This window comes from Pholcus phalangioides, unplaced genomic scaffold (assembly GCF_987345545.1).
Source record: "Pholcus phalangioides strain wild (caught in Gottingen) unplaced genomic scaffold, Ppha-v1.0 ptg000009l_1, whole genome shotgun sequence".
Lineage (NCBI taxonomy): Eukaryota > Metazoa > Arthropoda > Arachnida > Araneae > Pholcidae > Pholcus > Pholcus phalangioides.
Window position 1 is genome coordinate 31,652,978 of NW_028301602.1, and position 27,553 is coordinate 31,680,530.

The 27,553-nt window shown below is 33.9% G+C and overlaps 1 protein-coding gene across 1 annotated transcript; it reads left to right on the plus strand.

The window, feature by feature from the left end:
• The first annotated feature begins 270 nt into the window (after window positions 1–270).
• LOC149082816 (tyrosine aminotransferase-like) lies at window positions 271–26,608 on the plus strand. Its single transcript, XM_089235983.1, has 11 exons — window positions 271–1,203; window positions 6,733–6,837; window positions 9,156–9,223; window positions 16,811–16,969; window positions 17,097–17,288; window positions 21,343–21,425; window positions 21,751–21,820; window positions 22,740–22,868; window positions 23,046–23,129; window positions 24,668–24,766; window positions 26,199–26,608. Exons 1-11 carry the CDS (start codon window positions 1,014–1,016, stop codon window positions 26,451–26,453), a joined length of 1,434 nt encoding a protein of 477 aa, XP_089092109.1. The 5' UTR covers window positions 271–1,013; the 3' UTR covers window positions 26,454–26,608.
• The last annotated feature ends 945 nt before the right edge of the window (window positions 26,609–27,553 follow it).

Below are 27,553 nucleotides of genomic sequence, written 5' to 3' on the forward strand. Positions count from 1 at the left end.
ATGCAAAGGATTTAGCAAATAAATAAAGTGAAATAAGCGGGAGAAAGGAAAAAAAAAACAAAACCGAAAACACACACAACATGCAAGAATGAAAAAACTGGTTCATCAATTTAAAAATTCGTTAATCGGATATTTGAAAAGCGTCACGTTGCAACGTCACCCACGGCCGAACCATGACAGCTTTTTTGAGAAAAAATAAATAAATAAACGTCTGCACGTGACTGATTATATTTCCGAGAAAAAATTTCCACTATATTCTCTCTCTCTCTCTCTCTCTCCTCTCTTCTTCTTCTATTTTACTTTATTATTTTATTTCATTCGTCCCATGATAACGACCTTGCGGACAGGTTATAGTGAAAGCGCTCTTATAACCAGTACTTACCTATAAAAACGAAATCAGAAAACACGGCCATCTCTTTATTTATCGCTTTTATAAGAACATTTCGTACACAAAAAAGCAGGGGAAAAAAAAATTTACCGGAAATTTTAGAGTGAAAAAAGAAAAACATTTTTACTCTCACTTTCATAGCTTTAGGGGCTGAATCTTAGCTCCGTGACTCGACTCGGTTATAAACAGTTTTTTTGAATCGAGCTCTGAATATTCAAGACAAGCGTTCGTTCGGTCGGGCTTCTAGTTTTTGTTCTGGACTTGCCGATTCGTTTGAAGCGGCGCGTTCGGTTTCAGACGTCTCAGAAGGATTCTTATAAGTTTTAAATTGGTTTTTCTTAGAATCCTTTTCCAGGAGGGATTCTCACCTTTAAGATAAACTAAATACTTCGATTTATGTATCAGAGAAGAAATAACCATCTCAACTGTCTCCAGCTCGGGCTCTTATCGAGGACTAAACTTTATCGATGGAATTATAGTTACTGAAAGATATTTCTCCCGTTCATTATTTTAGTATCAATTTTTGGCATCCCGGTACCTGCTGTGAATATTAGTTTTTCCGGATCCACTCTGCCCCGGAGAAGTTCAAGTATTTTTTCCGAGAAATATAACGTTAATTAAAATCATGCCGATAAGGGTTTCAGCTACTCTTCAAGATCCTCCGGCACTACAGAGGCAGGACAACGCCAGAAGGAGAGGATGGAACGTACCGGTGTCGAACCTGGCTTTGGCGACTGTCAATCCGATTAGGACCGTCGTTGAAACCATGAAACTCGAACCGAACCCGAACAAACATATGATTTCCTTGTCTATTGGTGAGTTCATTATTATTATTATTACTTGAATTGGGACTTCTCGTGCATCATAACAGCATTTCTATTGCTGAATTACATGATTATTTACGAGCATTCAAGCGTATATTGTTTATTATCTTAAATACCGAATCGTTCCTGTGGTGCTATTTTCAACTGGACTGTGCGTATGGTTTTGGCAAGCACTGTAGAAAAAAAAATTGCGTAACGTACCTGGATTATAGATCTCAAATATTTTTTATGTGTGTCCCATTTTAACCGGCATTATCCTGAAGTATTGGTTTCAGAATTATTTGAACATCCAGAATTATAATATTGTTCAAAATTAAAACATAATGAAAAATTAGAATTAATATAAGCAAATAATTTCTTAATTACTTGAAATCCAGTATTAATGAAAAATGCATAATTTTAGAGTTATTGTAAATACAGAATTATGAAATAAACGATTTCTTTTAATGGAAAAATGGAAAGAAATACCTTTGGAATCGATAAGAATCGATAATAAAATCGCTAAATTAATAAAAGTCTATAATAATTTTGGGAGGGGGGGGGGTCTCCTATTTGTCTTGGGACCCGGATCCTGGTGGATAACCACATACAATTCACAGTAGTAATTCTTTACTACGACCGTGATTCTTTACTTCTTCATATAATTCAATTACCGTAATTATGCAGTGGCTTTTATAGATTTAGAAATTAATATTTATCTCTAATTAGGAATAATTTTCGACTAATTTTTATTAATTACAATTTTAGAAAAAACGCTGAATTTTCAATAATTTTTTTTTCCAGACATTCTAACTTCAATGGATTTCATTGAATATTTTTATGAACACATTGTTTTATATTTACTTCTTTTTAATAAAATTGAAATCAGGATATTGTCTAAAGTTTAATCAATTTCAAAATTAATGCTACGAAATTCTCGGGGGAAAAATTCTAATGTTTTAAAATTTAGTTTCATTCGAATTGAAGAATTTTCTTTTATTTGTTGAATGAAAATTACGCATGGCACATACAAAGCTGCGGCGTTCATGAAATTTATATTTTTTGTCTCTGGTAATTTTTCTCGATGCGGCTTATACATCCCAGAGGCTTATTTACGGATTATATTTTCTAATAACATTTTTAATGATCAGAATTTTTATAATTTATGAAAAAATAATTCTCCATTGCAAATAAATCGTGTATCATTTATAACTATAAAAATTTCAAACTTATTCATTAATATCTGAGAATAAGTATAGCTTGTATCTCTGTAGGGATATGACAAATAATGAACGCTAATAGCAAATAGGAGTCCCCTCCCCAAATTATTATAGACTTTTATTAATTTAGAATTCTTATCGATTCCAAAAGTATTTCTTTCCATTTTTCAATTAAAAGAAATAGTTTATTTCATAAATCTGTATTTACAATAACTCTAAAATTATGCATTTTCCATTAATAATGGATTTCAAGTAATTAAGAAATTATTTCTTATATTAATTCTAAATTTTCATTATTTTTAAATTTTGAACAATATTATAATTCTGGATGTTCAAATAGTTCTGAGAGAAACCATAGTTTTTTTCATTCAATTTATTTATTTATTATAATGAAAAAAAAAAGAATTAAATTAAAAAAATTAAATTAAAAACTTAATTCAAGGAGCCAATGACGTTAATAAATTACAGAAAATACGCAATTATATAAGATTCAATGACGAAACATAAAACTTGAGGATATATATATATAGAGATGAATCGCGAATGTTCACGCAATGGAAAATTCCAGATCAAACTTACCATATAAAAATATGTACAAAAACACAAGATTACATGAAATGTGAAAAAACATTTGTGAGATAACAAATAAATTTAGTGTAAAAGGGAAAAGTGATTTACAAAGTATGATATTTCATTAATTTCGACTCTTCATTACTTGTCATAATGAAGCTTTTCGGATATCGCGTGATTTCCCTCTTTTAGTGAAGGGTTTGAGGGACATACAAACCGTATCCAAGGTAACCAACATGGCGACTTCCTGCGCGGCTCATGAAAGAAACAAATCTAAATTAAAGAAATGTACAAATAAATCGACTTTTTTTTCTTTTTGATGAGCGCTAGATATTTAGATTTTTTTCTCCAAGCTATCGATCTGTTTTCGCTTCAGAAAATACCCAATTAAAGCAGCGGGCCTATAATTAATTTTAAAACATCTTAAACTATATGAATTGATGCAGGTGGATATTAAAAGACAATACAGAGACATTAATTTTCATTTTAGTGCTTTGAGAAGATATAAATGAAACGTTAAAATCAATGCTATTGCATAGATATCCAACTCAAAAGTACTTCTGGATAATTATTTTAAGTTTAATTTTCTGGGTTTCGTATCTCTAAGCGAATTCAATATTTCGAGAATTAAGAATTCAATTGAATTTTTTTAAATTATTGGTGTGGCCGGAAACCCGATTAAATTTCCACATATCTACAATTTAAAATCGGCAATTTTAACATTGATTATTACGGGGATCATCCTGTGCCAAACGAAACGGTTAGGAAACTCTGGTATAGACTCGGGGTAGGTAAACATTGCATAGAAGGTGGGGGGCTAATCTTTTACCCGGCGAGCGTAATACACCGGTAGTTTCCATCAACGAATCCCTACAAGAATTACACGCACCGAATGTTTGGTAACACTAGAGAGATAAATGGTGAAAATATATGTTTGACCTTCCAACAATTAAAAACTATTTCAACCTCGATTACGATTACAGATTTCGCAATAAATATTTTTAAGTATACAAAAACGTGGTTTTTTGTTGTTATCGTTGTAAATGGATGATGTTATAGGATGGGGCAATACACACGCTTGATCCAAAGTCACACCAAAAGCAGTCAATGCTCTTGTATTCCTCGTTGTTTTCTGTCGCCAAAGTGACCCAATTCCGAGAGAATCATGCGCAATTTCCCACATTCTCTTCTCTTTTTGATGTTTTTTTAAAAAAAAAACGTGTTTGTTTCTCTATGAGTGCTTTTAATTCTCAAATGAACGATGCTTCCGTCGCCCTAACGTTAAAAACAAATCCTTCAAGAGCGAAAAGCACGTGTGTGGTTAACGAAATTTACCCGGCTTGAATCTCGCATTGCTGTTGCTTTGAATTGGCTTGAAACTGCAGTCATAGTCCTTGGAATGACCGTGGTGATTAAAAAGACAATTAAATTAGAAGTTAATTAAGTTTAAAAAAAATACGATTTTTAAATTTTTTTTTGCGAGTGATTTTCTATTTCACTTACAGGATACAAAATTGAATTTCAGTATAGTAATTCTTGATTTCTCTAATATGAGGAATCCGAAACTTGAGAAAATAATGATGATAATGAAATTTATTGTTGGAAGTTTTATTTTATGAGATAATTATTATACTTAGATAATTAAAATACTATTACCGTAGGCTGATTAAAAAAATCGGGCTTATTGTAACGAGTCTGATCATTTTGCAACGCACCGAGCACATTGGGAAATTATTTAGAATTTTCTGATGTTCCTGATATTTTTTAGTCCGATTGTGATGAGCCTACTCACCCTTACATAGAAAAATTTGAAAATCACTTGATTATATTTTACAAAAATTTGATTAGTTAGAAAATTTGAAATTTCTTGCTCCAACAGTCTGATTTCATCCAGAATTATCACAATAAACCGGATTTTTCAATTAGTCTATATGAAAGTTTCGGTCGCACCTGACCGTAAAATAGAGCTCAAAACGGCAATGAAATACTTCATTTAATCTCGATTTTAAGTTAGGTATTTTTAATCTATTGCTTCATAAAAGCTTCCGAGAGAGATTGATGATTATGTCTGATTTCTTTGCTCGCATATTCTTAATCGCCACGTGAGTCAAAGGCCCCCTAACCATTTAGTTTGTACAGAAAGACAAGATTTTATTAACCACTTGCTTGATGGGTTTTTAATATTTGAAAAACTCCCATCTTTTGTGAGAAAGAGTCAGAATATTACCGCATATTGCAATGAACGTTATATGTATTAAAAAGTTAGTTTCGGACTAAAATTTCTCAAGGTTTTTTCCTAAAGTATATTACACACATTAAAAGTATTTTCTGCTCTTTCATTTATGAAATACATTTTCTAAGCTACTGTTATGTCTTTTAATGACATAATTCGTTCGTCTACGTTGTTTTCATGTTTTCCTTCGATGAGTTCACATTCTGCACAGATTTGTGAACAATCCTCTACTGGCTCTTTTGAATCCTTCTCTCCACACATACATACACTACACAACTCACGCACATGCACAAGCTTGTCTTTTCCCTTCCACATACCACCCCTGCCGATATCTGCAAGTTCCAGACAGCCTGCTAGGGCTGGGCAGAGACGGAAACGTTCAATTCTGGTGTGGTCAATTTGTTTTTTTTGGTATTTTATATCCATAGTGTATGTTTTGAGCAGGATATATTGAAACTGAGGTAAAAATATCTATATAAGTGATTGGGATAAAAGTCGTAAAACACAAAACTGTGTGTTATATCCTCAGTATATGTAAATCCACGGTGTTATAAGCAGTGCCGCAACTAGGGGGAGCAGGCGGATCTTGTGGCCCGGGCGCTGGACGGAAGGGGACGCCGAATGCACCCTTTTTAACTGCTTCTTCTGTATTACATGTGGGCGTCAAAATGCGTTCTTGCCCCGGCTGAAAAAGTATCTAGTTGCGGCCCTGGTTATAAGTGTACTCGATTTGTATATCAGCGTTAACGAACTGACTTCACGCATTGTAGGTAAGTCCGAGACATGCTCTGAACCTTCCAGAACGCTGTTCGGAATTTCATGCGTCGGAGATATGAGACCTAAATCGGGGCCACTTTTACCAATCACGGGCCCGGTGCGAAAATAATTGCGGAGCCGGGCCTGGACACGGCCACTTTTACCAGACGCAGGGCCCGGTGCGAACCTAATAGCTTTGCCAGAGGCATCTTAACAATTTTGCCCCCCCCCCCACTCCAGCTCTGATTTTATATGTTTTGTAGGGGAAGGGAATCAGCATCAAAAAAATTCATGCATTATTAGAAAATATACAGGAATGCTGAAAAATATCTATACAAAAAAAATATATATATAGACATAAAATAAAATGTAAACTAACTAAAAAAAAAGGAAAATTTGAAATAGAAGAAAATTTTAAATTGATGAAAGAAATAATTTCAAAACCCATTTAAATTAGGACCTAATCAAAGAAATTGTCTGAGAATTAGTGAAAAATCACAATCCATGAATTGAAAATAAGGTAAATAAATAATTGACAGAGTTGATTGCTGCACATTCCATCAATAATATCAGAATAAACCGCCCACAAAATGTATGAGCCTTGCTCTTTTACATATGTGTCTTTTTCCTCCCCCCCCCCATTATAATAACATACTTCATAGCAACTAATTAAAAACGAGTACGATATTGTCCAGAGGATATTGTGCACTAATTATTTATGTTATTTAACTATGTATTAATGGATTTTTTTCATAAATAAAGGTGATCCAACTGTTTTTGGTCATTTGAAACCGTGCGAGGAAGTCATCAAATCCGTTCAAGACAGCTTGACGAGTTTCAAGTACAACGGATACGCTCCGAGCACCGGTGAGTACAATGTTTTTTTTTACAACATTTCTGATGAAATTGAAAAATTTTGAATGAAAGTTTTTATATAAGAAATATGTATTAATATATACATCATCATCAGCGATAGTTGATGTTTTGGTTTCTAGATGGCAGCATCGACAATTCCATACGCTGTGGAACTGATTTTTATGAATTTTTTTAAATTTTTTTAATTTGGATCTCTAAAAAGTTACAGGAATTGAAATTTAACATGAAGAAAAGGGCTTTTCATATTCATTAAAAAAAATTATATTTCACTTCGAATTAATAGTTTATTGATAATGAAGAATTAAAATTTACGTCAAACTGATACTTATTTATATCTTCTTGTTTTGCAATTAAAAACAATTTTTAGTTTAATTTGGTTTATTTTAACTTTCAGTTTAGAGTAGAGCGTAGTTTCCCAACATTTTTTGTGCCATCAATCCAACCAACGCAATCCAATCCATAGAATCCTATGCTATACTCGTTGCTTCTACCGCCCCCATAGAACATTCCATCGCCCCCAGGAGGCGTTAACGCTCACGTTGGGAATCACTGGTTTAGAGTAACAGTGCCAACCTTTCTTTATTTCACGGTATATCTGAAATAATTTGCTAAAACAAATTCTGCGTATTTAGAACATTCTAAAATCTCTCCCACTTCAACATGCCAGCTTCTTCTTCTTCTTACTTGCCCACAAGTCTTTTCCACACTTCTATCGAAATGCCAGGCTGCGGTCTCCAGCCCTTGGGCGAACTGGGCGAACGAGCAATTTTTCTCCCTAGTCATTTGGTTCAGCTATCCATTTCAGTCAAATGTCTTGTACGTTGCATCGAGTTGATGGCTGTCTTCATGGGGAGAACGACGCAAGTGATTGCGAGCAGGGGGGGGGGGCAAGGGGAGCCACCATTATAAATCTCTGCTAACTTTTCCGACGCATCTCTGCCTCTTTTGAGGTAACGGAAGTAAGGTGCTTTGCATCAGTCCGGGGTTGTGAGCGGTTCTATCTATCTATCAACTAAAATTCTGCGGCACATTTGGGAAAAGGTTCTTTTTTCATGTTTTATTATACAGGGTGTCCTGTAAGAGCTAATGAGGCCGTTATCTCATCAACCGTTCGTCGTAGAGGTGTGATTCCAATTCAATCCGAAATGCTCAAAAGGTGTTCAAAAATTACTCTGCACCAGTTTTGAGCAGTCAAAATACAGCGTACAAAATAAACAAACGAAATTTTTATATGGTCCCCTTCTCCTCTAACTTCCAGTAAGAAAGTTGTAGCCCTGTATCTCCCGACGCCAACAGAAAAAATTCCACGTTTCTAATTGCAATATCCGCTGAGATATTTGAATTCAAAAACGGAGGGGAAATTATGAAAGAACAGCAAAAACATTAACGGACACAACGCTCCTTTCCCTCGTTTATGCTGTCCTTTCGCAACTTCTCTCCGATTTTTGAATTCGAATATCTCAGCGAATATTGCACTTGGAAACTTAGGATTCTTTTGTCAGGCATTAGGGGAGACGGGGCAACCGCTTTCTAACTGGGAGTTAGCGGACAAGGGGACCGTATAAAATTTTGGATTTTTTTTTCATTTCGTTACAGACCGTATTTTCACTCTGAAAACTGGTACAGAGTAATTTTTGAACGCCTTTTGAGCATTTTTTAAATTAAAAATACACCTCTGCGACGGACGGATGGTGAGATAAAGCCGCATTAGCACTTACAGGACATCCTGTATATGTTATATATGCTTTTGTACTACAAACTTTCATACATACGTATTTGTGCAGCCTCCAACTGTTGAGAAATACACACAGAGTTAGAATAATATTTTAGTCTATGGAAATACAGGTTCAAGTTTTTCCCCTATGCATTCAGCATTATCAATGCCCGACTTTGACATCAAAGGACTATATAACAATCACTGGAGGGGAACCCCGAAGGGTCAAAATTATTTGATTTGTTAGGGAATATAGGAATAGTATAAATTTGGGATGTGCCAAAATTAATGGACGCCTGGGTGCAGGGCTCATTTTCCCTTTCAGGCATCAGGCCCAGTGTAATTCCTATTTTTGTTTCATTCGTCCCACACGGTAGAAAATCAATACCGCACTGTCATATACAACATCGAATACAATAATACAAAAGAAAAAGAGGCGTCTGTCCATCTTTCAATTCAAAATGCACCATATCAGCTCAACACATTCCGTAATAATAGCGAATTAAAGTTTTAGAATTCCGCATTATCTAGTGCCTATAATATTAGTGTTGTATGTACATCGTCTGGTTTCGATTGAAGAATGTATCTTTTTCAGGATTACTGGAACCCCGAGAGGCTGTCGCGAAATATTCATCTAGGCCTGGAGCGACTATTGAGGCAAAGGTAATGAATATTCATAAGTATTTTAAAATTACCAATATAGCTGATACATCCTTTGATGGAATCATATCTGATAGGATTTTGATATGCAGTCGACGTTCGTTATAACGACTCCTTTCGTTCCACGAAAAACTGAAGTTATATTGAGAGGTCGTTTTATATCGAACGTTTGAAAAAAAATTAGCTTGAGAGAATTGATATTTGCGGGGAAATAAAAAATTATATTGCTAATTTTGTTATAATATATGTGAGCACTTGCAGTGAAAAACATCAGCTGAGAAATAATAATAAAGTGTAATAATTACATGCACGAACCCCCTATGTACTTAATCTTCCCATTTGTGGAGTTAATATCTAGCACAATTTTGGCAAACGAAAAACCACACGTACCTACTTTGCACCGCTTTTGAGTTTCTTAGAAAAAACTCATGCCAGGCATAACAAATATATATAAAATGATTTTTGAAAATGATGACATATTCTAAGAAAAAAATGTGAGAAAAGTTCTGTTGCCTTAAGAAAGCCATCACATTTTTATTCTAAATTTGCATGAATTTTTTAAAATTGATGCAAAATAACTAATAAGTGTAGGTTACTTTGCACCACCAAATGTAAGGATTATTTCTAAGCAAGGCAATATTTTGGAGCACTGTCGGCTCACTTAATATTTATTGTGCTACTACATAGTATTACGGGCAAATGACAAGTAATGAATGTTTGCTTGTGCTCTTGAATGGAAAAGATGATCAAAATTCACAAAAAGTGCAATTAATCTAATTTACATTAAAAAATAACTAATATGAATGAATTTCAGTATTATTTTATCAACAAACAAGAGACACAAATTTTATTATTAATATCTATTGCACGAGATGAATTATGCTTAAAATGAAGTAAAAAAAAAAATTACTTCGAGGTTGGTTTACATGACTTCTTGGGTGGTGCAAAGTAGCCCCAGTTTTGCTCAGAACGTAACCATCAAATTACTATCGATCATATAATGATAAAGTAATCAGTGAATTATAACTTTATAGGTATGATTCAAACGAAAATTAGTTTTCAAATGCAAATAAACAACATTTATTTTCTAATTAAGTCGTTTCTTGACAGCAAAATGCAACTTTTTCCCGGCAAAAATTCCAGATGAAATTCAGCAACACAAATATGTTTTGCAAGCGATATCCAAAATGTGAAGGGTGTATCAGTAACTTTAATACATGAGTTGACCGATGTCTCCTGTAGGAAAAAATCAAAACTATTTGGAAATTTTCATTAGTATAGCCATTAGGCAACGGTGAATTTTTTTTCCAGGATTGGTGCAAAGTAATCCCATGTATAGGTTTATTCTGAAAGCCATAAAAAAATCTCTCTCTCTCTGCCTGATGCAGAAGTTTCAAAATTAGTTACAAATATGGTCGACGGGGGGGGGGGGCTGTATGCTGTAATTGCAGTTTGGAATCCGAGAAATAGGCTATATACTGTCCTTTGCAAGCAGTCGCTACAATAGATTCGAAAATGTGTACCTTTCGCAGCACAGAGAGAATGCAAAAGAAGAATGTAATTTTTCAGTCACTCTCTGTAGTGTCTCCAACTGAAATGACGGCACATACCTCACAGATTAAATCTTGAAGCTCACCCAGTGCTACAGGATTGTTCCGTAAAACAGTGTTCTTCAATTTGCCCCACAGAAAGTAGTCCTAGAGGGGTAAGATCGGGTGATGATGCAGGCAAATGCATGCCTGTTCCCCAGTAAATGTGAAATAATTCAATGCAATGACTCTATTCCCGAAGTGTTCCTTAAGAAAGGCAAAAACCTTGTGGTACGGTGTGATTGGGCCTTATCTTGCAGGAACCACGAAGTGCCTCGTCTATCCTCCATCCCAGGTGACAAACTGATCCAAAACTGCAACATACCGTTCAGTAGTGATCGTTTGCGCCATCTCTGTGTTGCGGAAAGTGCGCATATTTGAATCTATCGTGATGTGATAGCAACGGCTGCTTACAAAAAACAGTTTGTAGTCTATTTCTTGAACTCCAAACTGCGATTACAGCATATGTGTAATTAATTTTGAGACTTACGTATCCGATTTTTACGGTTTTGAGAATAAATATACCGATTATTTTATTGCTCTATCGATCATCGTTCCCGAGTTATTTCATTTTAAATTCAGGGAGTCTTTTTTGGGACACCCTGTAGGTCGTTATATTGGATGAAAAATAGCATGGAATGAATAAAAAAAATTCGGGAGTTGATCATGCCATTTGTTGTAATGAAAAGTCGCAATAGCGTATGGTCGTTTCTTACGTACATAGACTGCATTATGATTTCCGGAACAAGAAATTCATCAATTAAGAAACCTAATGCCATATATTAATTTCAGAATTCCGTTGTAAAAGTTGACGAAATGTTTTGTTGACTGAATGCTGTGTAGAGGCCTCAAAAAAATTGGTAGCGAACGAATTTCGTGAGAAACTGAGAGCTGCTTAATCATTAATAACCAAGTGAAATGCATGTAAGAATAATAATGCATCTGAATAATAAGAAATGTCCTTGCCCGTCATTCAGTCCGATGAAAGTGTTCTTCCTTGTTGTTCTCGGAGAGCATAAGGATCACACAGGTCAGACCTTGATAGCAGAAAAAAAAAACAAAAAAACGCAGGACCGGCCGTGCATAAATAATCACTTTTAAGGGAAGGCCCATTTAAAAATGTCCGCACCTGAAACGTGTTCGAGATTATTTCGGAGGAAAAAGATACGTCAAAATGCGCTTCTGTCTCGTCCCTGGCCAAAAAATACCATCTCAAAAACCGCAGGTAGGAACGGACCTTGGAAGACTCGCTAGCCTTCGTTGTGAATGAGAATTGGCTGAGAGACAAGTTCAAATATGGATGAGAATCATCAGTCTGAGTGTTAGGGGTCCATGTGCACACGAGGAAATTTATTTCCATTCGTATAATACGAATTGGCCACCAAGGATACCATAATTTAAGAAAAAAAAAAAAAAACGATAACCACATTGTGAATAAGAATGAAAAAAATTTCCATTTTCCTTAGTAGTATGGTTTGGAATTGACAACGAAAATGATTTTCGTTATTTGTAGTATGAAAATTTTAAAATACATATAAAAATTTATTTATAAAGATTTAATTTTTTTTGAAAATTTTAGAAATACATTCATAAATAATTGAAATTATATAAGTGAGAGAATTTAAATTCTCTTAATCGTAATCAAATAAAAACTAAGAAAAATGTTATTTAAAAAAAAATAAATAAAATTAGTAACGAAATGTAAAATTTTAATTAAAAAAGTAATAAACTTTAAATAAAAAAAATTAATATTGTATTAAATTTTTTAAAAAATTGATATGGTATTAAATTTAAATAATTAATAATATGTAAATTTAAAAAATTAATGCAATGTAAATTTTAAAAAGTAATAGAATATAAATTAAAAAAATTAATAAAACATACTTGCAAAAAGATTAATAAAATGGTAAGTAGGGAAAATAATATTTTGTACAATCTGTACCTCAGAACCATTCCATCGCATGTCCATTTTTGTCAATTTTGAGAACTTGTGGTACTTTAGTTTAGGGGCCATAGTATTGTACATTAGCTAAAATCATTTTTCAATGAAGAGCCAAAACCAGACTATAGTATGTCCCAATATACTTTTCGAGGAATTAACAAAATAGTGAGATAAGAGTTACTGCTTTCCCTACATATTGTAAAATCACTAAAATGTACATACGATAGTATGGTTCTCTGGGAGAGGTACAGAAGTACTGTATATAGAATTTTTTTTTTAAATTTACATTTGCGTACATTCTGTGTAAATGAACAAAATTTAGAAATGCAAAGGATACAAGAATTAAAAAGTTATAAATACCGCAATGTGTGATATATGGAATATACAACAAAGGGTATTGTGTGCATATTCGAGAAATGAAAAAATAATGGAAGGAAGTTAATTTAACCGGAAAAAAAATATTTTCATAGTTTATTTTCTCAAAATAAAAGGAAATGTTCGCACGCAGTGTCTCATAAATTCGTAAATATTTAAAAAATTAACAAAAATTGAAAAAATTGCGTAACTTGAATGATTAAGGGATTTTTTTTCATTTTTTTGTACAGAAAAAAAAATTGTAAATAGTTTAAATATTTGCTGATAGATGACGCTGCACAAAACAAATTGTAGAATACCGTCCAAAAAACTTCCTTCAACCTCTTTTGTGTTCGAAACGTTCGTGAAACCTCAGCCAACGATTCGGAGCTGACTAAAACAACTTCACCAATAGTACTTTATTCACCAATGTCAACAACACAAGAAAAAGTTTATATATCAGGAAAATTTAAATGTGAGCTTTTAATTGTACTCACTGCATTTATAGGTCTATGAGAGAGAGAGAAACTTGCATTTTCTCAGTAATTTTGGTCCATGCAGCATCCTCTATCAGCAAAAATTTAAAATAATTTTGTTTTTTGTGCTGCCAAAAAAAAAAAAAACCCCTATGTGAGAATAACCTTTCCGCAAACCGCATTCAAATATATCAATTCCTTCGATTTTTATGAATTTTTTTAGCTATTTACTAATTTATAGGACACCCTGTATATCAAGTTACATAAGGTATTCAAAATATATTCTGATTAAAAGGGGAAAATATTTGTATATTATATATATAAAAGAGAGTGAGAATACAAAATTATTAGTATATTAGAAAAATTTAAATATTCTAATTTCTCAAATTCCAATTAAAAACCGTTTTTCAGTCGTGATTATCACATATTCTAAATTTCAAGTCTTAAAGAAAATACGTAATTGAAAGTACATATTAAGTATGTAAATAAGCATAAAATCTGATGTTAGACTCTTAAGTGTAAAAAATTCAATTTGTATATCGTATTTTTCAGGTAATTAACTTGAATTTCTTTAACTCCGAGGAAAAAAAAACCACAAAAAGTGGTTTTCAATTATTTACTAATGATTCGGTAATTTCAAGATTTAATCTTTAATACTAGACTTACTATCTTTTGACTTCGTTGAACACAAATTGAAATCTTTAATTGCTTCCAGAAAAATTTATTTTTAAAATAATTTTATTGGCAATTTTTTTTTTTTTGAATTGAAATCAGCAAAGAATTTAGATGACGTCCAACCAAAATGGAAAAAAAATTATAAATGAAGAGGATTAACACACTAATTTCTAGAACATTTCTGAGAAATTCGGTGACGTCAAAAGATTTACATACAAGATATACCAAGAAAATGCTTTTTTTATTTTGGTTTTTCTCCATAATACGATATGTTGAACCAAGGAATAACTCGTCGTGCTGTCGAAGCAAGATTTTTATTTAATCCCCGCTAAAATAATCGTTACCAATAACAAGTGATTGATAAAGTTCCGAGTCTAGACACAAAACTCAGAAGGTCAGTTCGACCTTAGAAAGATATTTTTTTATTCCAAGAAGGAGGACTTATTTCAGCTGTAATCTTATATTATAAGATATAAATTGAGGACTGGTGATTTCTCAATCGAGTATCTTAATGATTAATCCCATTGATTTAATGACAGATTCTGTGGAGATTGGATTAGTCCTAGAATTTCAGTTTTTTTCCTCAGAAATGTTTGTTTTTCCTATTAAATTTTTATGAAGCAGTCTTCTTGCATACATACAGAGTTATCGAAATTAAATTTCATAAAGGATTTCGCTGGGCGCTCCTAGAACAAAGGGTTAGAATTTCATGAAAATCTGCAGTTTGCCTATCACTGTTCATTAATGAAAAAAAAAAATAGTATACCGGTTATCCAATAGGGGGCACTGACACTTGCCATTCCATACGCACAGACTTTCAATATATGCTCTCTATTCTCAGGCCTTCCGGAATCTATGAGATGCGTGATATGGTATTTGGAACTGTGAGATGTTTTCTAGATTCACCAGTAACGCTGCGAATTTGATTAATGTGCATTAACATTGTGCAAGGGCCTTGACAAGGCCATCCTAAAGAGTTTAGGGATACCAAGTGTCTGAGCACTTCTTGGGGCTCTGATTTCATGCATATTGGTATTCAGGAAGACTTGCATCAATATAGAGATGCTGAATAAAACCTTAATGAAAGAGTTTCAAGAATTAGGGACAGAAATAATTTCAGAAATAGTGAAAGAAATAATTTTGGAATTAGTTTAAGAAATTATTTCATTATTCAACAAAATTTATAATTGATATATATATAAAAGGTGATTCTGCAATTATATTCGACAAAAAATAATAATTTCAGTATTGATGAAAACTCATAGTTAAGGAAGGAAATAATTTCAGAATTGATGGAAATTTCTATATCAACGAAAGCAATAGTTCCGGTATCGATGCAATTCACATTCAGTGAAAGAAATAATTCCAGATACGATGAAAATTCGTATTAGATGAAAAAAATATTTTCAGGATAACTAAAAATTCATATTCAATGAAATAATCACTCCTGAATCAATGAAAATTCATAATAAATAAAAAAAGATATAAGTTTAGAATCAATAAAAATTCTTAATCAGTGAAAAAAAAAACAATTTTAGAGTAGATGAAAATTCATATTCAATGGAAGAAACAATTTCTAAATTGATGAAAATTCATATTCAATGAAAGAAACAATTTCAAAATTGATGAAAATTCATATTCAATGAAAGAAACAATTTCAAAATTGATGAAAATTCATATTCAATGGAAGAAACAATTTCTAAATTGATGAAAATTCATATTCAATGAAAGAAACAATTTCAAAATTGATGAAAATTCATATTCAATGAAAGAAACAATTTCAAAATTGATGAAAATTCATATTCAATGAAAGAAACAATTTCAAAATTGATGAAAATTCATATTCAATGAAAGAAACAATTTTAAAATTGATGAAAATTCATATTCAATGAAAGAAACAATTTCAAAATTGATGAAAATTCATATTCAATGAAAGAAACAATTCCAAAATTGAAGAAAATTCATAAGGAAAAATTAATAAATTCTTCAATAGTTTAGGGTCGCCATTTTATTCTAGGCCAGTTGTCCCACTATTTGAGACGCCAGCGTAAACTAAGGTTTTTATATATTTGCATCGTACACATGTACAGTACTTTCTTATAAGGTATAAGCATGTACGTATGGTCAGTTTTCCAGACTGTACCGTATAGCCACTCTTTTATTCAAATTAGAAGATGTAATCTTATAAATAGAGTATAACCCCAGACTTGGGGATTTTACCATCTGGTTTATGGGTTTTCTGGTTACCATCTCACAATTCTAAATTATGCATTATAACTTGGTGGCCCTAGGGTTTCATGGAAAGTTTTCATTTTTCCAACAATTCAACTGAAAGGTTAGAGCATAGACGGAGATAGACTTGGAAGTCTAGAGGGCACGACCATTATTGCTGGAGGGGGACATGATGATGATGATGTCGATTCGTATATATATATTAGATCAGTCGACTTTAACTTTGACGACCTCCCCCCGTATCTCCGCCCATGGGTTAGAGACCATTTGCGGTCTATGATAAATTAACTGGTTTTTTCTTAAATTTTTGTTATTTTTCCAGGACGTTGTCCTCACTTCTGGATGTTCGCAAGCCCTGGAACTAGCCATATCGGTCTTGGCCAATCCGGGACAAACGATATTGGTTCCGAGACCAGGATTTCCTCTCTATAAGACATTAGCTGAGAGTTTGGGAATCAGTATTAAGTATTACAATTTATTGGTATGCGGTGATTTTTGTTCTCTTCCTCTTAGTATTTCAATTTTTACGATTGAAGGAGATGAAAAATTTGATGGAAAAAGTTATTAGATTGATATCGATGTTTATTATTATTTTTTTTTAAATTCAGCCTGATCGTAATTGGGAAGTCGACTTGGCTGACTTGGAACATAAGATCGACACGGACACTGCCGCAATTGTCGTCAATAACCCCTCTAATCCGTGTGGTTCAGTATATCCACGGAGACATTTGGCATCCATACTGGAAGTCGCTGCGAGGAATTACGTCCCGATCATTGCTGATGAAATATATGAACATTTTGTAAGTAATTAAGTTTAATTATTTAACATTAAGTCCTGTCTAGTGTTCGAACTCGAAAATGAAATCACATAATTGGGGGTCCAATCGGAATTTCGCCCAAGATCTATTTAGAGACAGCAATTAATTATATTTGCACCGTACATGTACTTTCTTATAAGGTATAAGCGTTTAACGTGTTTTGAGTTTTCCAGACTGTACGGTATAGCGGTATGGCCACTCTGTTATTCAAATTCAAAGATGTACTGCATTCTTATGAGTAAGAACCCCAGACTTTGTTCCCCCAAACTTTTCTCTTCTGTTACTCCTCCTTCTCACAACAAAAATTTTCTCATCGTCCCCTATCCTGACCGATCCCATAGAATTGTATAATAGCTTTTGCCACCATTCCCTCCCCCATGTTGGCATGTTCCATCACGCGCCCGGGGGTAATATCGCTCACTTTGGGAAACACTGGAACAAGATCCAGTCATAGATGCCTGAGATTATAACCATGGATGGGACCACATATGTGTACTTCCTAAGACATAAGTGTTTAGTGAAGCCTACAGCTAATAATTAACCCTTTGACTGCACCAATAGTCAAAGATATACTTCTCTCTCTCTCTCTCTCTCTCTCTCTCTCTCTCTGCGCAAGCGAAATTACAGCAATTTCCTTTTTTTCAGTTTTGTTTCATGAAAGATAGATGGCAATCACTCAGACGTTGCTTTGATTCAAGAAAAAATCGGGGAAAAATTGTCGAATATACATATTACAAGCAAGCCTGTTATACAATTGGAAAATAATGAAAGGAAAAAAAATTAATTGGGACATATATATTAATTAGAACGCCATCTCTACGTTTATTTTAAGAACTTCATCTGAATAAAGGAATTCAAATCACATTAGAGGATGATTGAGAAGGCTACTATGCTCATCATCGGCAGACGATGGGAACAATTTGAATATTGATAAAAAAAAAAAATCTAGAATATATGAAATAAATAAATCTCAGATTGAATGAAAGAAATAATTAAAAAAATAATGACTGAAATACCATATATTCACTCACGTATATAAGACAATGTTTATATTCAATTTTCCCTTCAAAAACTTAGGTCGTCCTGCACCAAAGCCTCCTAGATACTGGCTTTGCCTGTACGCACGCGAATATCTAGACAAAAACTGTCGTTAAAAGACAGAAAATAAAACCAGTTAAATTGAGTAAGAAATAAGTCCAGAACTAATGATAATTTCAACTGATTGCAAATGATGATTTATTGAAAATTGAACATTGATGGGAAAATTCCAATTAAGAATCAGAGGAAGTAAAATAATCGAAAATTGATGAATATAAAACAATCAAAAACTAATGAGAGAAATAATTCCAGAATTAATGAAAATTCTGAATTTATGACATAGTAATAATTTCAGAATTTCTGAACGCGTTTTTCTTCTTTCACAATAATAAAACCAACAAAAATACTTTCGGGCCCGCTGTTTGATTCAGAGCCCTCTGTCAGATATAGGGATCCCAACAGTGGTGTAAGAGCTGGGGGCGCAGTAAGTACTTAAGCACCCACAGTATTTTATAACACCATTCTGAGCGACCCCCAGAATTTATTCAAAAATCCCCTATACAATAAATAATACCCGACTTACGTCGTCTCACCCTAAATATCTTATGCTATTATCTGTGAATAAACGAAACAAGGAGAACTGAATTAATATAAATCTAGTTTTTCTTATTCTGATCTCTAAGATCATACCTCGTCTTATTTGCGAGATCGACCTACATGCGAGTGAGTGAATACGGTAATTCAAGAAAAAATGAAGGGAAATAATTCTAAAATAATTAAAGAAATAATTCCAGAATAAATGAAATAAATTATTCAGGAATAAATAGGAACAATAATTCTAGAATAAATGAAAGAAATAACATCTATAGAATTAATTAAAAAATAATAATTCCACAATATAAGTGAAAATTTGGAATTTATGAACGAAATAATACCAGAATGAATAAAAACTTGGAATTTGCGAAAGAAATAATTCAGTAATAAATTATTAAGAAATAAATCAAATTATTCAGAAAAAAATGTAAACAATAATTCCAAAATAAATAAAAGGAAATAATTTCATAATAAATGGCAGAAATAGTTGAATGTTAATGGGAGAAATCATTCCAGAATTAACCAAAAAAAATCATTTTCAAAATTAATGAAGAACTTCTATAGTTTGGGATTTGGTGGGCCCCTGATTTGGGCTCAGTTGTTCCATCCTTTAACATTCTACTTTTTATAGCAGTGGTGTGTCAGTCTGTCGATTTGAAAACCGATATTGAAGTCAAAAAGAACCATTCAACCCTTGAAAATCAATGTAGGAAATCATTTCTCAACTTTTAAATGCACAGAATACAGTATAACGATAACGCATCGACCCTAACAAATACAACTACAAGGCCACAACAGGCAAAATGCCCAATGAGGTGGCTGAGAAAAAGATGCCCATAACAAGTATGGATGTCATATATTACTAAAATACAGCAACCAAATTAAAAATGCAATCACAAAAATTATAAAAATACATGTATAAAATATTATACAATGCCCATAAGAATATTTATGGTTGTCTTATTCTAAGTATGGATAGCTTCTCGATTTACCCCAACGTGTTTATCGTATTTCTTTTCAAACGTGTCAATTGTGTTAGAATTTACTACCACCGAGGGTAAGATATTCCATTTATTGACAACCCTATTAGAGAAATATTCTCCGCGACACCATAACCTTGCATTGTCCCTCACCAATCGATACTGGTGTCCCCTTGTAAAAGCAGTCGATTGACGGCGAATTAATAAATCATGGTCCATCCTATCCCTACCGTTGAAAATTTTGAACACTTCGATCATATCTCTCCGACATCTGCGTTCCTCCAATGTAAAAATATTCATAAAATATTCCAAAACAGACCTTGTTTTGTTTATATGACGCTTAGAATCGAGGTTACGTCCGCTTTAGTGTTGCGCTCTTACATACAAGTAATGCGTGAAGAAAAGCTTTAAACGCGTTTTACGAAGAATGCTATTTTTGGCATTTCATTAGAGTTTGAAACTTGATTTCTAAAAACCTATTCATTGTAGGATTACGAAATTTTGATCTAATATTTTGCTATATATTGTTGAGGTTACGTACCAAAATCTAAGGTTTATCACATATATTTGTCTAATTACTGGGTTTCATAGACGATATACGGGATGAAATTTCAAAAAAATTCACACGTTCATTGATATCAGTGTTACTTATGAGTAGGCTGACCATATTTCCTCGAGAGAAATACAGCAAATTGGGATTCCTAATACGGGAAAATACGGGACATCGCCATTTTCACCAAAAATGACGCCAAAACCGAACGAAGTTGCCAAATATTGCTGAAATTACGGAAATATCACAATGGCGGGAAATGAAGCATTACTGCGAATTGCAGTGGATTAAAATGAATTCCACGATAAAAAAAACACGTTCACCAAGACAAATGTGGGAGATTAATATTCTTATTTATAGTTGTAATTATCATAATATAATTTATGAGTTAAAAAATAATTTTAATCTTTGACTTCAATGAAGAATAAAAATTCAAGTAGGTTTCGTGTAAAATACGGGAATAACCGGGACACTTTTGTCAAAAAGTCGGGAGCCAGAAAAACAGAAAATACCGGGACTGTCCCGGGAAATACGGGACGTATGGTCACCGTACTTATGAGCTACCATACAATCATTTTATTCAAATTATTATTTGAATATATTGTGAAAACAGCAGAACATTCCATTCGTAGAATTTTCAATCGTGTTTTGAATATTACACGAAATTTGCTCGAAATTTGACACAAAATGACTTTTTCATAGAAATTGAATAAGTAGTCCAAAATTTATTAATGTTTTCACCATTTTGAGACACTTTCTACCAAAAAAATGTCATTACTTTAGAACCATTTTATAGAAAAGTGCTTTCGAAAGTAGTATGATACCTTAAATTTCATTAAAAACTATATCTTATATAATCGATATGTTATTGAAGGTGTTTCCGGGAGAAGAGTTCTACCCGATTGCGTCGATGTCTTTGACAGTGCCTATATTGACTTGCAGTGGACTAACCAAAAGGTTTGGCAAACATTATCTCTATTTAAAATGATATAAGCGGAATAGTATATTAATATGCAAGAATATTTTTGTTTTCTTGCTGAAGAAAGGATGTTGAGTTATTACCTATCTATTATATTCCATCATGATGATCTTATTCTAAAGGCGAAGAATGATTAAATTTAATCATTTTCATTCATTTGAGAATTTTGTTGCTTTAATTGCAGCTCATTTGCAACGCGAGAGTGTCTTTCCTGTCAGATATGAATAAGATGGATGCCTGTTTCTTTTTTTTTCCTCTATTAATTAATTAATATGTTAACGTTATTGATTATTAATTGTACAGGTTTCTTGTTCCCGGATGGAGGATGGGATGGATACTTATCCATGATAGACATGAAGTCTTTGGCCAAGCGGTGAATATATCATTCATGGTGTTAGTGGCAGATGAGGAAGGTGGCACATGCGCGGATATGTTAAATTCAGTGGTGCTTGCGGGCCACACATTCTCCCATCGTGATTTTTTCCTTTCCAAATGGCTCTGTATCCACAAATAGTTTTTGGAAATTCAGTGGCATAGAACATTAAACAAGGGTTTTCGCTAGGTTCTTGATTGCAAAAGTCTTAGTTTATTAAAAAGAAGTTAATTTAAACAAACTCTGGCAGTAGAAGTTGCCCAAACGCATTGAATACTGTATTGCTATATATGGTATTATAATTGAATACTCTTCTTGCGGCAATGTAGAAGTCGCTGAAATGATCCAATGATGCCGTTCTATATCGGTCTGATAATTGAATACTTTTTTGGCAACGTCTAGTGTCACGTGGAAGAGGTTACCAAAACGTATTGCATACTGTTGTTATCCGAGGATGATGTCACTCTCCGCTATCCATACGAAGGATTTTTTAACAGCTGGCTGATGCGAAGATGTACAGGGTGGGCAAAAAGTCCGTAGAAACCGTAAAAATTCATAAAAACCGAAAAAATAACCGAAATAAAAAACGGTTTGCAGGGTTAGCATTGCTAGGTCACGAGAATTTTTTAAAAAAGAAAAAAAAACAAAAAAAACAGCCGATAGGTGACGCTGACGTACACAACTCAAAGAAAAGATACGCAAATAGCAAACAGAATTCCTCCAAATCGTTTATTACAGCAGTATGTGTTCAACATGACCACCACCATCTAAATTTTTAGTCCGCATGTGCTACTAAATTTGATATGTTCGCAAGTTCCACAACCGCATCTACCATCATTTTATGTATTTTGTGCATTTTGAACCTTCGTGTGTTAAATAAGGTTCTTTTTTCGACAGTTTCGTTTTCCCTTTATTACAGATAAGGAACGGTATTCAGTCACTTTGCCAGAGAATAATGGGCAGCAATACGGTAATCCAAGGTGCTCTACCAGCTATTCTCAAAGAAACTCCAGCCAAATTTTTTAGTGATACAGTAGAATCAGTCAAGGTAATCAACGAAAAATCAAAACCTTATAAAAATGTATTTATGTAATTATGTAATCCCTTCCTATTGGCTGTACCTTAAGCCGAATGAAAACATATATTAGTTCTCGTCTTTAACCCTTTTCATAGGCATGCAATATTTTCAGCAAAATATTTTACATATTTTCTCGAATTTTCGCAGATAAATGCCAAATTAGCTTTTAAAGCCTTGTCTTCTGTTCCTGGTCTGCGACCTATAATGCCAGCCGGTGCCATGTATATGATGGTAAGTGTAATCGTCACTTTTGTGAACTTCATGTTTCACTTTTAGTGCATGTAAATGATGTCAAGGAGATGAGATAAATTCGCGTGATGTTGGAGTTTCAGCATGATCAATCAACGGATGACTAGTTTATCTCTAGGCGCTAGTGGTTCTCAAACTTCCAGGTTACGCAGAACAAATGTTCGCCTAGCCCCTTATACAAATTGAAAAAAAAACCACTTTTTTTTACTACTAGTGAACAGATTTTTTAGGAAAGGATTGCGAGGAAGGACAGATTTTTTGTGAGGAAAAATCAATTTTTTACGTATGGATCCACGCAACTTGTGCTAGGAACTTCTGCTCGCCAGTTTTGCACTCGTCGGAATACTATACATGTATACAGTGGAACTTGGTTAATTCGAAGTCCAAAGTCACTGGAAAAAAGTTTGAATCATCCAATTAATCTAACCTGGATCCATAACCTGACTAAATATTGCAACTTGATCATCACCATATTCACATAATATAATCATTATCAATTATTCAAATTTTATCATTAGTTATGAAACCGTTTCCCAAATTTTAACAATTTGTAATTACTTTTGGAATTAATTTTAGCTGCTACATTAATGCACTGTTCTGGAATCAGCATCAATACAGAATTTCTTGACCTTGCCCAAAGCCTGATTCACGGAAATAATTCATAACTATCCATTACGAAAACTGTTTCTCAAATTTTGCTTATCATTCTTATGCGATCAAAGAAATATACTTTCGATTAACGTTCAAAAAGTTCGAACTTTCCGATACTTTCCGTGCCCTTAATGGCGATAAAAAGATTCAGATTTTGAATAGTGCACTTTGATCCAGTTTTTGGCCCGCGGACTGAAAAGGTTGTGCTCCCCCTGGTTTACGTCCACACTATACCAGTTGCCTTTCAACATTAATAAGTCAAGCACAGATCTTTGAAGAAAGCAAGCAGTCAACCAATAAGGGTCCTCACCGATCAAATAACTCAGGAGGCTTGACGCGAACCTCTGATGTACCAACGTCAACGGATTCATATGTCCGCCAAATCGGACATTAAGTTTGGATGCTGGTAATTATTTCAATGTTTGATTTACCAGTTCCACATACCCAATTTGGGAGGGGCGAATAAATTTCTGTTCTGAGTAAATTTCTTTCTGACTCGTCTGGATGCATTGCCTGTCTCGTAACTCCTCATTTTGCGTATATTACGTGGGAGAAGAGTAAATCACTGGGGTACAAGCACTAATGCGGGGAATTGTAGACCAATTTTATACGAAGGTTTAGGTTCTACGCCAATAACTAGGAGTCAGAGTCATTTCTGTCAGGAGAGAAAGGCAGTTTTACCACCCACTCCACTATAAAAGTGGGTAATTTTATGATGATGTTTATTTTTTCCCCTAAAATTTGCTGCCCTCTCAAGATTGACACCATCACGTCCCTTCGTCTGTCCCCAGTTTAGACCCCTGTTTCTATGTTTTACAATTAAAAAAAAATGGCATTTTTTACAGAATTTTCGGTATCATTTTTTTTAGGTTGGCATTGACATGATTGGCTTTCAAGAGTTCCGCCACGATATGGATTTTGTGGAGAGGCTGGTTGCTGAGCAATCTGTCATGTGCCTTCCAGGAATGGCAAGTTATCTATTTCACCTATATCTCATTGCTTCATCATATTTCTTATTATATTTCACTTCAATCACAAAGAGTATTTGGTTGTACGATTCTTAAAATCTCCAATTTCATTATCTCATGGCAACAGCGCGATTAACTATCCAAGAATCTGTTCGAGTCTGGTAGAAAAGTCTTATAAGTAGAACCTGGAAGTTTTTAGGCAAAATGAAAATTTTAATGCCTTTTCCTATTATTTTTTCCTATTCTAAAACTTTTTTTGTTGTAAAAATGCCTTTTTTGAACTTTTCCTGATTTGCAGTTGAATTTTCTCTCTTTCTTAAATATGTCTTCGTGTTAACCAGCTGTTGAAAACCTTCGTATAGATAGCGGAGAGTGACATAATCCTCGAATAACCCACAAAACCACTTTTATGACTGTTATTTTTGTATTTCGATTATTACTGGCGTAAACCGAAATAACCGCAGCAAGTGGACATATTCTGATTTAACCTGTGCAATACATATTCACTCAACTAAAACTAAAGAAGAATATGATAATAGCTTTCGTTCATTAATTGCAAAGCCACTTCCATGAGAATCTTAGCGATGCTAGTGAAAAACGAGGTGAACGATATCACCAGGACATAAAGACAGTGAAGTACTCCGATACCAGGGTAGACGGGATGCTCATATAATGGCAGGTTACTGTTGGAATCTGCCAAAAGCCTGTGTAAACAAAGCTCAGGCATGAATTTCAAACAAAAAAAGCTTTCTGAGTAGAACTGAATAACTTTTTCTTTGGTTTTTATTTAGTTCTTCTCATTTCTAATTTTAAATTAAGCTGTTATAGATTTACAAAAGCGTTGCTCTGTGCTTTTTCCAATTAATTGAAGTGTTTTACAAAATTTATTAAGGAATGCTTTTTAATTTAGCGCCTATACTGTAAGCCTGATTTGATGTGTTAACGTCAATAACGATACTGTCATATCTCACAAACAAGAGCTGATGGGCAAAAACTAAATCCATATTAGTTTTCAACGCACGAAATTCACATAAAATCAGAAAAAAAAACCGGCACCGAATAATTTGACCAAATAGTAACCACTGAATGCAAACAATTTTTCAAAACAATTTCCGGGATCTTAATATCGTAATTTTTAGTTACTTTTCTTTTCCCCCCATTAATTACATTGTTTTAATGCCTGTTTAAGTCATTTTTAGTGCCTTTTTGCCTACCTACTTTGACCATTTTTAGTGCATTAACTTCCGGGCTCAACCTATGAGTTTTATTGGGAACTGGCTTTGAAAACGTCCAATAATACGTTTGGTGAATGAAAAGTGAAAAAAAATGAACATAAAGTACTTTAAGGGACTAAACATCGTTCCTATTCATGTATACTAGTAGAGATTTATTAAATTTATTTGTTAATTATATTTTTCTCTCTTCAATATAGTGTTTCGATTATCCAAATTACGTGAGGCTAGTACTAACAGTCCCGGAGCAAGAGATCCGTGAAGCCTGCGTGCGCATGAAGCTATTCTGCAAGGATCACTACTGTGGCAAAGAGTTAGATCACGATCCGTTCGCTACACCAACCACGTCATCGCATAATTACAAGAACGACATCGCCAATGATGATTCGGCGGAAGTGCTTGGTGCTTTGAGTCTGAGTGATACGACGGACAACAAAATGCCCATAAGAGTTTAATATGGGGAAAAAATAAAATTAAAATATCAAATAGTTCTATTATTGTATAATTAGTTTTGTATCCGAGTATATAGTTTTCTTATCAGAACTGTATCCGAGTTAGTGTAATTATGTGTTGCGATGTCCGTAAAAGTAATAAATCAAAATAAAATCCGGTTGTGTTTTGAATTGGTTTTCCTGAAAACACAGTGGGGTATACAAATACAACAAATAACACAAGGACGCACAGTCGAGTAGCATTGACGTGAGCTCCAGTCAATCCCCAGAATTAGGGGTTTGCCCAGTCAGAGCAGCAACTAGATTGCTTGGAAGTCTCTTAATAAGAAGCTGGAAGGTTTTAACAGATATCTGAAGCCAAGCCGCTTGCAGTCTATTCGACAGCTGGTGGAAATCGCATAATGGAAGATATATATATATACACATACACATATAGAAAGAGAGAGAGCGAACACATGATGATCGAGTTGGTTCCAAATGTGTCCAGTATTGACCGGGGGAAGTACTTGGAAGTCTTGCACTTTAAACAATTTTCAGACATTTCAAGGTGAGAAGTGCAATAGCACATTTGGAAAATTCCCGTAGGTCAAAAATGTTTAAGGGATGACAGTGAACATCTATATTGATGAAAATGATCTGCAACGATGAATTCATGCCCACAATGATTGAAAGCGACATTGCCGCAATAACATTTTAAAGTTAACAATGTTGCTTTCACCAGCTTGTATTCCTCTGAAGCAGTGTTTCTCATCCACCGGGCCGCAACTCAGAACCGATACATCACCCGGGCCATCAGTTTTATGCATGGCTGTCTGAATATCGGGGGTCCCCAGGAAAATTGATGTCCTGGGATCCCACTGTTACTTGGAAGAAATGGCTTACATGCTTACATTTGAAAATCATAGCACTAGATCTCATTCTGCTGGCCCCTGTGGATATGAGGTCCCGAGTCATGCCCACATGGGCCCATAGTTTAAGATGGTAGCTAAGATAGGTTAAGATAAGTTCTACAGGATTCTGAGAAAAGAAGTCACATTGTTCCCACCATATTTCACTTGAAAGCTTTATTTCTTCACAGCTCTGTGACCCCCCTTCACCACTTG